At 40.4% G+C, this 16,673-nt stretch overlaps 1 protein-coding gene across 4 annotated transcripts in view; it reads left to right on the forward strand.

Annotated features, from left to right (window-relative positions):
• Positions 1–16,673, forward strand: part of col14a1a (collagen, type XIV, alpha 1a) — a 116,157-nt gene that overhangs the window by 7,135 nt on the left and 92,349 nt on the right. For all 4 annotated transcript variants that reach the window (XM_007907507.2, XM_042331937.1, XM_007907509.2 and 1 more), the window contains exons 3-5: positions 2,700–2,816; positions 9,323–9,466; positions 12,531–12,617. In XM_007907507.2, the coding sequence (XP_007905698.1) occupies positions 2,700–2,816; positions 9,323–9,466; positions 12,531–12,617 (348 nt within the window). The remainder of the gene's footprint in view (positions 1–2,699; positions 2,817–9,322; positions 9,467–12,530; positions 12,618–16,673) is intronic.

Consider the following 16,673-nt stretch of genomic DNA (forward strand, 5'->3'; position numbering starts at 1 on the left):
CCCCCTCCCTCAATGTGGGTTTACAAAGGATGCAAGCAGTAAAATATTCAATGAGGAGAAATATCTTTTTGGTTTTGAAGAGTTAACCACCTAGAAACTTTTTTTAATGCAAGGTTAAAATGATGCCTCATTTTACAGTGCTGTAGGGCTGCATTCCTACATAATTAAAAAAAGTATAGTAATTTATCTGTCAAACTATCTGTCTTGGAGCATTTTTCTGTTTGAATGTATTAATATTGCTGCAGGCTGCTCAGCTGGACAGTGCTGCAAGCCTACACTGTCAGCATATCCATTTATTTTATGTTGTGAATTTTATTGGGTGATTTTGACACTACCAAGTCCCAACCCAAATTGGGCTAATCATTATTTTTGGGGGAACAAGAATTTCGCTCCAAAGGATAAAAAAGTGCTACTGAAAAAAGGTGCCATCATCAGGTTGGTGAACTCGTAACACTATCATATTTGTCCTGTTGTGTCTGAGTGTTGCCATTGACTGCCCTCCCAACTCTGAGCAACAAACCACGAAGTTTGTGCCAAAATGCTTCTATGCATCCCAAACTAGAAATGTTCTTGCGACAAATTCCATTTAATCTCATGGTTGGCCAAATAAATCAAGATGTGTGGTCTGGAAGTGATTTAGTTTATAAACTTAGGAAAGATGTTAGGTTTCTTGAATTTAACTTGATACAAAGCTGTGGCCACATTGCTGTATTACTGCACATTCCCTCAATGTGCTAGGAGAGTGTTGCGGTCTACAACACAGCTGTATGTCTCTTGCCAAGGGTTTTTTGATTTAGTTGACATATTCCATTTTTGGTAGGTCACAAACTGGTCAAAAATTCTCCAATGGTGTTTGTGGATTCTTTTTAATGGCCTCCAGTTTTTCTTTTGGATACTTTCTGTCTATCCTTCCTCTTCTAAATTGAGTGATTCAGAGTGGAGAACAGCTCTGCCTTTAGTCCACATGATCAGGAGCAAGAACCCTGGCTGATTTTCATAACTCTCCCAAGAGATGGACAGTTGTAGTGCCTATTCCTGCCCCACTTTAAATCAACTAGTACAGAAGGGATCAAATTTGGGACCTTCTTGTTTTGTATGGTTTTAGTATCACACCATAGAGGGCATCTACCCATTGAGCCAAAGGATGGAGTTTATTAGAGATGAAGCCTTTTTTTTGGTTGAATTACAAATGGTTTCAAATGAAAATGTTCATAAATTAGTTTAAAGACACCCAAAGCTTTCAATCAGTAAGATTTCAATAAATGAAATGCCAGAAAGAGTTGGTAATTGAGCATTTAGCAGGTATGAGCACATTCGAACACTTGCCTGTGAGTGCCCGATAGCAACTGTGAATGACCCAATGTCATTTCCATGTCAGTGCTTTCGGTTAGCTCCCTGTCTCCACAGAATGAGCTCAAATCATTCTGTCAACCTTTTCATAAGAGCAGCCTCGTATGTTTGCAGCAGCTGTAGGCCGGAATGGCCTGAGCACAGTGCACACCGCAGGGCCTTTACAGACAGAACAGGACATCTCACCAAAGAACATAATGAAATTCACAGCAAAACCCTTAGATTCCTATCTCCTTGACGTGGAGGACTACAGCCAAAACCTTTTAATCAACTTGACAGTTTTAACACCTGGCTAGAAATATGATCTTGTTGATCAATAATATCATAAAAAAATGTATATTTTCATACAAATTGGGCTACCTATACAATTAAATCACTATCTGAGCATAGTTGTGTTTTGGCACAAAAGAAATTCATGTCTGACTCACTTAGCTGTGCTGGATGAATTGCATCTCGTGTTTGTTGGTTTGTTCATTTTTTTTTGTGAGATCATGGGTCAAAACTAGCAGAGATCAAACCTGTTAAATGTCACGTTTGCTAAACCGTCCTCCAAAGTTTAAGGTGGGCTTATAGGTCTGTGCGACTCACGACTTGCCTGGGTTCTCAGCCATCTGCCTAGTTCTGGCCCTTGACCTTACTGCGGTGGTCCAGTTAATTAACTGTTTTTGGTGATGGATTACATTCACTTTTGCTTCCTTACCAAGGAAGAATCCCTTGTAAATGACGCAGGAAGAGATAGAGGCTAGAACTCTTTCTCTTTTTGGGAAAAACAGCACTTTATCTCAGGAGCGATATATCAATTAATTGATATAGATTGTGGGAAGGAAATGCATACTATTTTATGCATTACACTACTTCAAAACCTAAACCTCCTTTTGTCTTTGTCTCTAACTGCATACAACAGTGTAGAATATAATGTAACATGCTTGGAAAAGTTGTTTTTTTGTATAAACTAATATAACCATTTGTATTGTATTCAAAACAGGGCTCTATACTATAATGTTAGTGGCTTGATGACACATGGCTATTAAATGCTGTTTAAATTTGGGAACTAATTAAACTGAGCTTTTCTTTTACAAAAAAAATGCAGTTCTGTAGAAAGTAGAATTTGATTTTATTAACATCAGAACCCTGAGCAGCCAGTTCAGAAAATAGTTTAGAGCCCTGCTAGATATTGTAGTACTAGTTTGTAGATTGTTGTGTCATCTGTGTTCATATTAATGACTGAATGCCTTTAATTTGTTTACTGAGTACAAATCATGTTTAGCTCTTTGCATTGCAGTCAAATTACTAATTCTGTTTCAAATACTGACCTAAATTTGTTTTCTTTTCTTTTGTGCATCTTGTAGTTCCATCTCCAACAAGATTAAGGTTTACTGTAGTGTCTCAGGACAGTGTTAGGATTGCATGGAAGTCCCCTAAGGGGAGATTTCAGGGATACAGACTAACGGTGACACCAGTAGAAGGTAAGAATTGTTTTAAAAATGCTTTATTTTTTATATTAAATGAATAATGCTGGTCGATTTGAAATTCATTTTACATTATTAATGATAATTGTATTTTGCTCTGAAACATTACACAAATATATGCATAGATGAGATTCATGAACACCAGTTTCTAATGGTATTCCTTAAGGGAACCTAAGGTTGGGAGTGACTCAGACTGTGGTACAATTACTGTGGCCACCCTGCCCTTGTCACTGTTCTTCATCTGAGCATCTGGACAGTGAATACTGGTGGGTCACACTGATGCATGAGAACTCTGCTCCAACTTGATCTACTTCGGACAAGAGTTCCAGTTGGGATGCTATGTGTGACTTACTAATGGTACTGGAAGGGATCCCCATTCAAATTCCTTATTAAGAAAAAAATAAGTTGCAAATAAATCACTGCGCATAAGACCCCAGTGTAGCTTTTCATCTTTTGTAAATACCAAAAGTGCCAAAGATGGCCAGACATGATTCTCCTTATTGATTCCCCTGTTGTAGTACAAATACAATTAAATAAATATACAACCAGCAGGGATGTGAGATGCAGAAAATGCCTAGCTCATCGATGAAGATAAAACCTGATCCACAAGCATGAAAGGAGAGTGGCTTGAGTTCTTCCTGATATCATCCAGTAGGATTACTTTCCATAACCGTCCAATCTCTCATTGATTATTTATTTCAATACCACACAATTGTTTAATCTAAGATAGGCATGACCCTTGGGGATATTATTTCTGGGTTAATAGTAACTCATTGGAACAAACTCATTGACTTTCACATCAGATTGTTTCACTAATTGGGAAAGGTGGCAGCAGATAATTGAAATGGGAATGGTCAGTTTTGCTCCAGGTAATATAGTTCAATGAAGTGATATCTTATTAATTCCTACTTAATTAGGCCATAAATGGGCAGTGAAATGCAACAATATGGCCTCGGGCCAAATCACTTCAAGGCAACTTGCAGGAATCCTCCTGAATAGTCTAGTACATAAAGTTATTATGCCACATACTTTTTGTACTTTGTAACTCAATTCCAATTTCTCTCCCGTCCCTCCACCAACCCTGACATACACACTCGCTCTCTCTCACACACTCACTCACTCGCACACACTGTCACGCATATTCACTCGCTCTCACACATACTCACTCACACACAATCACTCTCACACATACTCTCTCATATATACACACACACACACAGTTAGGAGACGCTGTTTTTTTTCAAACCCTCTCTACTCAACTTGTCTCAGATTGGATTGGAAACTGAGCAGAAGAAAACTTGAACTCAAGTCTGTCTTATTTAAACAATTGCACTCCATGAATATAAATTTATCTAATGGTGGGTGAGAACCCAGTAATCCTCTGATGTAAATCAAAGGTGGTATTTGAATTCAGGCCTTGGAATCCGAGTCTAACCTCTGTCATTGCGCTAGCTTCAGGCATTGGAATGAGAGTTTAGCCTGTCAATGGACTGGGAGAGATTCTTTTGCTTCACTCTTTATTCTGCCCTCTTTTGTGAAGTGACCCACACTAAACACTTTTTCAGTTCAGTGCACAGAATCTCCTAGTGATTGGTATGCTTCAAATTATTCAACGAGCACAAACCTAAAAAAATGGAGTTGTCAGATCTGATGTTCATGGAATGCATGTACCACCTGTGGTAGCTCCCTGATGGAGATTGGCCCGTCTTTCATTGAAAGACTGAATTTGATTTGAATTTTGATCTTTAAAATTTAAATATCTGTTTTGATGTAATGCAAGAAATCAAACTGGATCACTTTTGCAACTTGCTATGCAATAACCTTTTCTAGTCAAAGTTTGCTCATCTTTTTAACATTTTTGTCCTGTAACCATGATATTTTAATGTTACAGTTTGGAAAGTGTACTCTTGACTAAACAGATTGCACTTAATTAAGATTAAGTGCAATCCGTGGAGTCCTGTAGCTCAGTGGTTAGAGCACTCGCTTTGCAAGTGAGAGACCTGAGTTCAATTCCCGGCAGGGCGAAACCTTGGGCAAGTTTCCTTACTCCACACGCCTAATAATAATCCCTCCAAAAGCAATAATAAATTGGTCATTTTCAATCTACGACTGTTTGTGGGACATTGCTGTGCGCAATTGGCTGCCGCATTCGCCCACAAATATACAGTCAATTCACTTTACAGTGTATTCTGTGAAGCGCTTTGGGACGTCCTCCCGACGTGAAAAGCGCTATATCAAATGCAAGGATTATTATTATTATTAACTCTCGCCTTCGAGCCAGAAGGCTGTGAGTTCAAGCCCCAAGTCAGTATTTTGAAATCAGAGTCTAGACTGTCACCCCTGGAGAGAGCAGGGGGAGTGCTGCATTGTGGAGGTGCAGTCTTTCAGATGAGACATTAAACTGAAGTCCTATTTAAATTAAACATTCAATATCTATCCTATTAAATGTATCCAATTGTGCATGACATTGTAATTTGTGGGGTCATTCTCAATGGTAACTTCCTACGAGCCAGGCCATTGAACACTGGACTGGCTCACAGATTGGACTGCTGTTCCGTGGCTGCCAATTAGCAGGATATTAGTATCTTTATTTTGTTTACTAAAAAGTTAGTATCCCAATAACCAGCAGCCAATGGCGACTTCACAGGTTTGGCCATTGAGAACTGCATCGGGGGAGTGGGAGTGCTGGAGGAAGCTGAGAGGCAGCCACATGTGCATTTGGGTACATTCAATGTGATATCAAATGTGCCAGTGAATTAAGCCCAATATCTCAGTAAGGACAGAAAGTTGCAGCCTTTCTTTCATCAGATCAAAAGCCCATTAGTTTGGATGCCTGTGATAAGGTAAGTTCCCTTATCCACCTGTGTGTTTACCCAGCAGTAAGTAGGAACCAGGTTGTTAGTTGATTGGTGGATCGCTTTTCCGGGGTTAATAATTTCTTTTTTTAAAAAAAACAATTTTTTAAATAATGATTTGGTTACTCAATCCACGACTGTTGTGGGACAGGGCTGTGTGCAATTGGCTGCCTTGTTTCGCCCACAAAAATATACAATCAATCCACCTTACAGTATATCCTGTGAAGCACTTTTGGGATGGCTCAAAGATGGGATGAGGCACTATATCAAATGCAAGGATTATTATTATTATTAATTACAGGGCTGGTTTACTTGGCTTGTCCCTCTTGTCTCAGACCCAAAATAACTGTGAGTAGGATAACAAATTGCAAAACATAAGCACTGTTGTTCAGGTGGATTGAGTTTTTATAGTAAGAAATAGCTATTAATAAGCACATTCTTTGGTCAATCTCAGAACATAAAGTAAGGTGCAACAATTACACAGGCCTTAGTGTTAAAATATGGGCTCGTCACCAGCAGACAATATTGGATTGATTGACACGATCAGCTCAATGACAAGTCTCGTCAGGGCTTCACAGAGTATGTGGAGAGCATTTGATCCACTGCGGTAAGAGTGCAATGTTTGTTTACCACTGCAGTGTGGCTGATATTATCTGCAACTTTGCTGGAAAGACGTAAAGCTCTTTAACTGTCAGTTAGCAACGTGGCTTCACAAAATATGTGCAGGTGCGGCTCAGTGATTGAGTGGACCCCACTGCCTTAAGGCAAACATTTCACTGGGTGTATATTTATGGCCATTTCGTTGACCAGCACCGTTCATCATAGGCATTAATATGCACAGTTAAGACATATGGCCTTTCACTAATCTGCAACATATCAATTGTATCCTTGAAAATCTAGTCCTGTGTCAAAAGCTGAATGCCCAGGAGGTATAATAGTGCAATGTCTGATTGTTACTGCAAGCGACTGTTAATTACAACTTTTTTTTCAATGTGCAGTAGCTGCGAAGAAGAAATAAACCACTTGAACTGTAAGTTAGCAAGCAATACACCAGTTCTCTGCGACAGCTTTAATATGGAAGAGGAATGACGTTAAAGCATGAAATTCTCCTTCCAAGCAAGTTGGGGACATTGCTGGGTTACTTAGACTACACCATCATCACCATGAACCTGAAAGATAAAGTCCATTTACATTTGGTGATTGACAATAGTGTCTGTTTCACTTTGCTCTCCCCACCTTTAGATTTTATACCTTTGCATTTCCACATTTGCACATATCGGGGTCTAACCTGCTCCTTAACTTTAGAAATTTGTAATATAGCATGTTTGGAATTATGATTACTTGGGAGGGTAATGAAGGGAGTAAGGAATGATGTGGAATATAAACACTGACAAAGGCTGGTTGGTCTTTTTCCACGTTGTACATTGTTTGTAAATCTATGCAAATCTTTGCTAAACTCCAGTGTTATTTAAGGAATATGAAAGTTATTCATTAGTTTTTTGCATAGTTCTTCAGTGAGTCCAGGATCCTTTATTGTAGCATGGAGCATCACTGTGTCTATTTATAGCCATAACTCACTACAACAACAACAACAAAATTACATTTATAGGGCGCCTTTCATGTCGGGAGGACGTCCCAAGGCGCTGGACAGTCAGAAGTCAGGATCCGAGCATGGGAGAGGGGTGATGTAGGGGTGAGGGAAGGCAGAGAGGTGGGAGGGCGACCGAAGGCACGATCGAAAAGGAGGGTCTTGAGACTGGCCTTGAAGGAGGCAAGGGAGGAAGTGAGGCAAAGGGACTGTGGGATGGAGTTCCAGAGTGTGGGGGAAGAGAGGCTGAAAGCCCGGCCACCGATGGTAGGGCGGGTCGGGCGGGAGACATAGAGCAGACTGGAGCTCGCTGAATGGAAGGAGTGGGCAGGTTGTTAGGGAGTCAGCAGGTCAGAGAGGTAGGAGGGGACAAGGCCATGGATGGCCTTGAAAGTGAGGATAAGGATCTTGAACTCGATCCTCTGGGGGATGGGGAGCCAGTGGAGTCGGGCGAGGGTGGGAGTGATGGGGTCACGGAGCCTGGTGCGTGAGAGTACACAAGCTGCAGAGTTTTGGATGATCTGCAGCTTGTGAAGGGAAGAGTTGGGAAGGCCGATGAGGAGGGAGTTCCCGTAATCGAGCCTTTATGTGATGAATATGTGGGTGAGGGTTTCGGCAGCCTGAGGGGTGAGGGAGTGGCGGTGTCTGGCAATATTGCGGAGGTGGTGGTAGGCAGTGCCGGTCATGGCAGGGATGTGGGGGAGAAAGGACCGTTCAGGGCCAAACAAGATACCCAGGTTCCTGTCTGGCTAAATGAGGTTGAGTGTGCAGCCGTGGAGGCTGATGCTGCCAGTGCCCGAGGTGCGGAGGCGCTGGCGCGAGCCAATCAGGTGGGCCTCGGTCTTGCTGACGTTCAGTTGGTCAGCATGATTCACTACGCGATGAATCTCTGATCTTGTTCAGTGTTGAGAGGCAGGTAGTGAGCCTAGGGCAAGTGTTTCCTCATTGGACACCTCTTTCACAAGCCTCTGAGCAGGCAGCGATGCATTCACATTGACTGAAATACAGGAACAGATTGTTTGACCGCTCAGGTGGCCAAGAGTGCCCAAAAGCAGTTTGATTTAGAGAACAGAAGGGATTTTCCCCCCACAAAATATATAGTGTCTCAAAGACGTGATAAGGCGCTATATGAAATGCAAGGATTATATATAGAAGAAAGGAGGCAGAATAAAGCTAAGAAAAGAGACGAAACAAGATTAAAGAAGATTACAAATGTTCTATGAACATTTCTTGTGCCTCTGTTGCTGCTCACATCACAGTTGTAACTCAGATGCCCTCCAGTTCACATCTGTTCTGAATCAAAGTGCATCATGGAAATTCTGAAGTTAATTTCGCCGAGTGTTTGATCTGAGGTACATTTTCTAGCTCCAGACGCTATTTTCAAGGTATTACACCAGTAAATAGATTTGAAAGATCTTTTGCTCGGTCGAACATGCAAGTGCTCGCTTTGCATAGATAACGTGCATTGCCTGGTATACATATGCCCTGGTTTCAGAGCAGCTGTAACCCTTTAGGAGACTGAGTTCACGTAACTTCAACTTCAAAACTACAAGGGGTTTTAATCGAGTCAATAAGGAGGAATTATTTCTACTTGTTGGTCAGTCAGTAACTTGAGGGCTATCAGTAACTATAAGATACTTAGCAAACGAGCAAATGGAGAACTTAGATTTTTTTTTATACGCAGAGTGGTTAGGTAATAGAATGCCCTACTGGGAGCAGTGGTTGGGGCAGAATCCATGTTAGCTTTCAAAAGGAAACTAGGTAAATACCTTAAAGGAGTAAGCTACATGGTTATGGGGAAAGGGTAGGTAAATAAGACTGAAAAAATTGCTCTTATGAGAGCCAACATAGTCATGATGGGCCGAATGGTGCTCTTTTGTGCTATAAATTTCTGTGGCTCTTGCAGAAACAACTTGAATTAGATCTCCCAACATGTTGCAGAGTTTCCACGTAAAAACGATCAATGGAAGTGCAATCCTGAAACCTTTGAGAACCATGTTTTTTGTATATTGGTGCAGTGTAATTTTTGTGTTACAGATTCTGTTCTCTTTCAATATCAGGTGGTAAAGCGCAGAAAATTACCCTACAAAAGAGTGAAAATGCAGCAGTAATTGAAGGTCTTATTCCAAACCACGAATATATTGTGCAACTCTTTGCAGTCAGCAACAACAGGGAGAGTTTACCTGCTCAGGGGCGATTCAGAAGTAAGTGTTTGCATGGTAATGGTAATCTATAGCAATACTTTTTACAACTTTTATGGATAAACTTCCCAAACTACCTAATGCATAAAAATACGGGATAGCGCAATGCTTGTTTCTTCTATATGATGATGCTTTTTACCCATCAGGTCTGGGAGATGGGTTCTTCCCTTTAGTGTGGAAGAAGGCAGATAGCTCTGTCTAGTGTACACTGCAAACAAGGCACTCTGTCCTCAACCCCAGGAGAGCTCTCTTCCATTACTGTAATAATAATCACTTGATATAATGCCTATAACATCAAAGGCACTTTTGTTGTTAAGTGCAGTGACTCTATTTAAGTCAACATGGCATTCATGTTCATGCACACAGCAAAGTGTCACAATGTCAAAGTGAATGATCAATTTAGCTGGGAGATTGTTATGGCATGAGGTTACTTTTGCACATGCAGATAGAGCAAAATTCTGAAATGAGTACTAATTTAAATCGCATTTCTACTGGGTCCTCATTTGTGTGCTTTGTGATCAACTGAGATAGCAAACTCCCGAGTATGTGTTGCAAGACCGTTCTGATTTACCATTTAAGCCACACCTTGCAAGCAGAGACTTGTACACTAACCTTGAGATCAGTTTCTCGAGGATTGATTTATATTATTAAATGAGCATGGAAAAACTTGTCTTTTGATTAAGATAAACTGACTATGTGTAATACACAGATCAAACTGGCTAGACACTTCTCCGACTGTTTCTTAGACTACGACTATAAAATTAGTATCTCAGACATTTTTGACTGACCTTTCAGAATATGTTTTTTTCTCGTCTATTTCAGTCCCTAGAAGGCATTTTAGACTCCTCTCCCTGCCCCCTTCTTTTACGAGGGTTTCACAGATACAAACAAGAGAACACAGTCCAAAAGTGCTTCAAATTAGCACTCTTCAGGATTTTGCTCCAACTTGTCTCATCAGTGGGGAGTGTCACAGCTGAACCTGATCCTTTCTTCACCTGATAGCCACAGACACCAACCCCATCTGAAACTCACACCACCAGGGTCAGTCAATTTCTTAACATTCCCTTCTCTTCTTGAATAGTACCCATGAACATCCAACTGAACAGACAGGTGAGACTTCAATATAACAACTTGTCCAAATGACAGCACCTCCACTTTAATGAATTCACTCTGAGATATGTAAGCTGTATGTCTTTGTTTGATTTAAATATAATTTCTGGTTAGAACAAAATCACAGTTTAACAGAGTGAAAGCCTGACCTCTGGGATAATTGCAGAATATCACTTGGCCTGAGATTTGTGATAATGTAAACCAGGAATCTGTAGCTCTTTTGGGGTCTCTCTGGTATTCCATTTTACGTGTATCCTAGAACTGTAATCTGGGCTCAGTGCACCAGTGCACTCCGATCACTTGAGCAGAGCTTTCCATTTACACTAAGCGGGAGAGGCATTCATATTGTTGCAGATATTCTTATTCCATTTGTGTACATGTAACATCAGCTGCTAACTATGGCTGTACACTCGGTCAAGCACTGTAAGTGTATGTACATCACACAGTTGTGTGCATGTGCACTCTTTTTAAGATCATCAATGACCGGCAGAATAGAGTAAGAGAGATGTTGAAAGAAAGTGCATCTGGCAGCTGATCCAGTTGTTTAGATTGCACAGCCTTCCGAACCCAATGCAGAAGGAGGTGGCTTTAATTGAAGCCAGAACTAATTTGATGCCTAGAATTCAATGAATGTATCCTGAGAATGTGAGATCAAAATTCAGTACATCGCACAACTGATCTATTGTCACGTTGCCAGTATAAATTTGGTTTAGATTACAAGTGTAAGGCAATAAAACCTTTGTTGGTTGTCTGTTTGATTGACTATATAAATTGAAACCACTTAATCAGATCTCTTAACAGGATATTGCTTCTTGTTGGTAACTGGTGCACTTTGGCAATGTGGGCTTGGAATGGAAATGGGGAAATCCTCAGTTACTAGCACGCAAAGCACAACCTCTTAAATCCTTCCCTCCCCCTGCCCCCCCCCCACCCCTGGCATGTAAATTGCTAAATATTGAAATATTATCTTCAATCCTGGCCAGCAATCCCCCAGATTATATTGATAATTCACTTCATGGCTGCTAGTAGGACATGTTTGTCTACAAATACAGTCACTACACTTCACTAAAATCCTGTGAAGCCCATTGAGATGTCTTGATGACATAGGACTCAACACCAATTAAGATGTGAAAAGGTGCTATATCAAATGCAAGGATTATTATTATCATTCCTAGGAAGAAGAACTGATTTAATACTTATACTTAGAAAGTCTCCAAGATTCCAAAAGAGTTGTAAATCCCTAATATAAAATGCTTATTGGTGGGTATGTTTATATTAACCTATAATGTGTAACATTTTGCCAAAATGTGCTATAAGTGGCACATGGATAAAAATGTTTACAGTGGCTGCCAACAATAATTTTTTGATTTAAATATGAAAAGAAGCTGCAAGTAAGGAGATCTGTAATTTTTATTTAAATGTGCATTGTATCTTGAAGTGGTCTGCCAGGACACGCTGCCTTTAATTTGACACTAAGCTTTGGATGCCACTCTAGCTCAGTCAGTAGCACTCTTGCCTCTGAGTTACAAGGTTATGGGTTCAAGCCTCCAGGTCAGGAGTTTGAACTCACAGTCCAGACTGATAGTTGAATGCAGTGCTGAGGGAGTGCTGCATTTTTGGAGGTGTTGTCCTTTGGATGAGATGTTATACCAAGGTCCTGTTCCTGTCTACCTATTCAGATGGATGTTAAAGATCCCATGGCACTATTCAAAAAGGGAACTCTTGGTGTCCTGGCCAACAATCCCCAAATAAAATTGATCATTCATTTAATCTATGACTGTTTGTGGAACATTGGTGTGCACAAATTGGTTGCTTTGTTGACCAACAAAATACAAAGTCTCTACACTTTACAGTGAATCCTGTGAAGCATTTTGAGAAGTCATCCTGACGTGAAAGGTTCTGTATGAAATGCAAGGAAGCCAAACACTCATTAAAATCTTTTTCTGTTGCTGTGCAGTGAAAGTATCACGGATCAGGAACAAACCTGGAGAGCCAAAACGGAAAAAGGATAAACTGACTGACAGTGATGCATTGCCAGAGCAAGGTAACTTTTGTTGTAGCATTGGATTTAAATGCAATAGCTTTATTAATCAAAACCAAAGTTCTGAGCTATGATTTGATGCACAACAAAAGGAACAACAATCGGTAATGTTTTGACCTTTTCATCTTGTGATGGGAATAATAGCACACGGTTAGTTTTAATAGTTGTGCTGTGTGATAGGATGGCACAGAGCTTGGGAGCATAAACTCTTGTCGCTCAAAGTCCATGCCTCTCCCTTCCCCCACTTTTGCTGAACTCCCCTTCCCTGAGAGAGCAACATTGACGTGGCCTGGGAGCAGGCTGACCACTCTACCCGCTCTATCAAAATGATGCATGGCTCAGGAGTGGATGGATGTGCACTAGAAGGAGAGTAAATATCCTCAGAAAATCAGCAAAGTATGAGGATGGATCACTGAAATGCTAGCAGCCCCACTGATCTTCTGCTTGTTCATGCAAAAATTAAAAAAAACACAGTAATGTCATATATTTTCTGAGTGTAGATTATCCTGGACACAATATATAGTGACTACTCTATTTCTTCAGTACAATTTTAGCAAAAATGTTCCTGTATCAAAGTAACAAGTTCCACCTGCCATGATGTAACAAGCCTTTGGGTTTGCTTCCCAAAGCCATTGTGATATTTCACTTCCTGCCACTTCTGAGGAGTAAGTTTACATAACGATTAACAGCGGGTTACACTGGATAACAAACTATAACAATCTCAGGAAATCTGACATTTTATGCAAATCCTTCAGGCATCATTCAATCCTGCTGCAGATAGTAATGTGAACTGCTAGTTGGATTTGCCTCATGCTCTAACCCGTATAAAGTTCTAAACATAGAAATGTTCTTCACACATTGAGACCATTTGGCTCACTGTGTCTGTGCCAATGTTGCCTTGTTTTTCTCATTTGCTCCTGCTCCCCAACGTAAGCTCAGTTTCCAGCACTTTTCCTACAGTTTCCAGCGTTTTAAATTAAATCCATATTCAAAGTACTGAAAGAAGAAGCTGCTAGTTCAGCCATGAAAACACTGAAAATTCAAAACATTTGATCCCAGAATCACTTATCACTGCAGTCAGTTAATCATTTGTCACTCAGGCGAGCCAGTCACTTGTCACTCTCAGTGACCCTGGACAATGCACATCACTTGGCTTGCTGAGACCACTTGCCTCCAAGTGAAGTAATTGGCACGTTTCAGGACATAAATCTTTAAGGGTAAAACAGATCAAATTTGACATAAAACTACATAGTAAATATAATCCCATTTGAATAAGAAAGGAATTATATGTGGACCGATGAGTGAAGTATTATTGTACCCAAGGAAGTGAGTTTTAAAATAGTTATTGAAACAAATCAAATAGTGACCGGTTGTGGTGCATTTAAAAGATTTGCATATAAAAGTTGTGTTTGATGTTCAGTGTGTCAATGGCTCCCACCAAATAGAGACCTGAAAAATAACACATTACATGATACATTCCTCAAACAAATATATGTTCTTGTTCTTATTGTAAATGCCTAAATACCTATTTTCTTATGTTGTAATGCATTTTATTTCAATGGAATGTTGTCTTTTTTAATTGAAATCTGTGTTGTCATCCATGTTGTGATGTGTTACAAATAGTCACACCTTTGCTGAATGGCAAGGATCTATTTGGAAATCTCAGTTCAATCAACATACTTGGGTTGTGTTTTATCATACAATCTGGGAAAAGAATGATACATTTTCCTGTTGATTATTTTCCCGATGATGAGGCCTGTGCCCACTGCTATGTTTGTGAATTAATGTTTGGGGTAAGTACCAGTTCTCTGCAGTATGTTAATTGCATGTATATCAATGTACAGCTTTTGCGTGTGATGTTTCTTTTGCTTCTTGATTGATGCCTAATAACTTTAACAAAGTGACAGTGAGGTCGAATTTACTACGTGACTCAATTCTTTCTGTTATTGGTGGCACAGGAAGACCAACCTTTTGGGTAAAAGGACAAATTAAAGCCTGGTTCTCAATTGCGGACATCAAACCCTTCAAATGGTAAGAAGGAGGTGGATGAAAGGAAAGGATTAAGGCAATACACACTGTGCTGTGAAACATTTTGCCTTGAAATTAATTAAAACACGGTTTATAGGACAAGGCTGCTGCTACATACGTAGTCACTTTTTATTTTCTGATGATTTTATATGAAATGAATGAGAATCAAATGTTGTTAAATAATGCTCCCACCTTAATGTCTGAATAAAGTGGCTCACAAATTCAGTGTGTGACTGCATAAGAACATAAGAATTTGCTAGGTGAAAGAAGACTTAGGACCATGTACTGTATCTAAAAAAAGATGATTTCTAGCAGGTTTCAAACACTTCTTTACATCATCTTTTTTTTTTTCATGATCAATTTGGTGCACTCCTTGTGATCCCAGATCTCTGGTCCTGTCTGCCTCTCTGACCTACTATCCCCCTACTTACCTGCCCGTACCCTCCGTTCCTCTGGCTCCGGTCTGCTCCACATCCCCCGCCCTAACTGCCCTACCATCGGTGGCCGGGCCTTCAGCCTCTCAGCCCCGAGGCTCTGGAACTCCATCCCCCAGTGCCTTCACCTTGCTTCCTCCCTTCCTCCTTCAAGGCCGGTTTCAAGACCTTTCTCTTCGACCGAGCCTTCAGCTCCCCTCTCAACTCTCTACCCCCTCCTCGCTCCCTCCCCTCACCCTGACCATTTCCCCACTGCTCGGGTCCCGACCCAACTGTCCAGCGCCTTGGGACGTCCTCCCGACGTGAAAGGCGCTCTATAAATGAAATCTTGTTGTTGTTGCCTCGATTTTTATGGCACAGACAAGTAAAGGAGGATGTTTTTGGAGGCCTGATACTGCAACGGTTGACTAATGACCACTATGTTGTGAAATTAGAACAAGTCAGAATTGAGGGTCAGGGTCAAAATTGTGGATTTTCTAAAAACATTTTGACGTGATGAGTAATGGAAAGTACATGACATGGGGAGAATAGTTTCTCCTTCCAGGACTTTCAGAATGGACTGGTGCTTATCCGTGCTTTGAATACTTCTTTGACCAAACCTTCATTCATCTTTCCCCTCCCCACCCACCTCAGCATTCACCCTATCCCGGGTGCCAAGTCAGAACTGCCCAGTGTGTTGGGGGGCTTCCTGATGTGCAAGACGCTATGTAAATTTTTATTGAATTGTGAATACCGAGGGAATTTTTTTGTTTGTTTCTTACTAATAGGCTTTTAGTTAAAAACTTCTAAATATTTTAGGGTGATGAGGGAGAGTCTTTAATTGGACTTTGGATTTTGTGCTTCTTTGCCAGAGAGTGGTTTAAATCATTTAAAAAGTAACAGAGTTATTGTTGCAACTGGGAATAAAGGAAAATGTTCCCCATTATATTAAACTCAACAGTGGCAGCATTTCAATTCTGAAAGGCTGGAGGGAATAACCATATTCCCAAAGTTAGGAGCGTGGCATTAAGTCTCAAACCTTTAAGTGTACTTTCCAGTATTCTCCACAGTGATTAAGGAAAGGAATGCACTTTGGAATAATGCAATATTTACACCATGATGTGGCATAACCTGGAATATTAGCAGTTAAAAATTAACTGCATTTACAGTGGGAGTGTTGCAGTAATTCCTTCATTGCTTTAATTTTTTTTAGCTTTTAACCTTTGTTTCAACTCCAACTTTTAGAAATGTATTTGTGTTACTATCCTTTGGCAGATCTTATTTTGCAAACGCAGATGATTTATTGGTGCGTGTTGCTGGTTGACAGATACTTCATATCTGGCTCAGTGGCCTATGCACCAATTATAGATCAGTGACTCACCCAGCAAATGCAAAGCTGGCTCCTATTTTGAAGTGAGCCAGCTTTCTGTGTGCACATAGTGAATGAGGAAGAGCTAAATGCTGATCATACCCTGGTTGGTATTTTATTGACCCCATTTACTGTGTTGTAACAGGACTCTACTGTATCTAATAGCATCTTCTTCAAGTAATTTTATCCATCTATCATGGCTTTCTGTTGTGACACCGCATTCACAGCATGTTTAGACTGTCTGCCTTC

This window comes from Callorhinchus milii, unplaced genomic scaffold (assembly GCF_018977255.1).
Source record: "Callorhinchus milii isolate IMCB2004 unplaced genomic scaffold, IMCB_Cmil_1.0 Scaffold2, whole genome shotgun sequence".
Lineage (NCBI taxonomy): Eukaryota > Metazoa > Chordata > Chondrichthyes > Chimaeriformes > Callorhinchidae > Callorhinchus > Callorhinchus milii.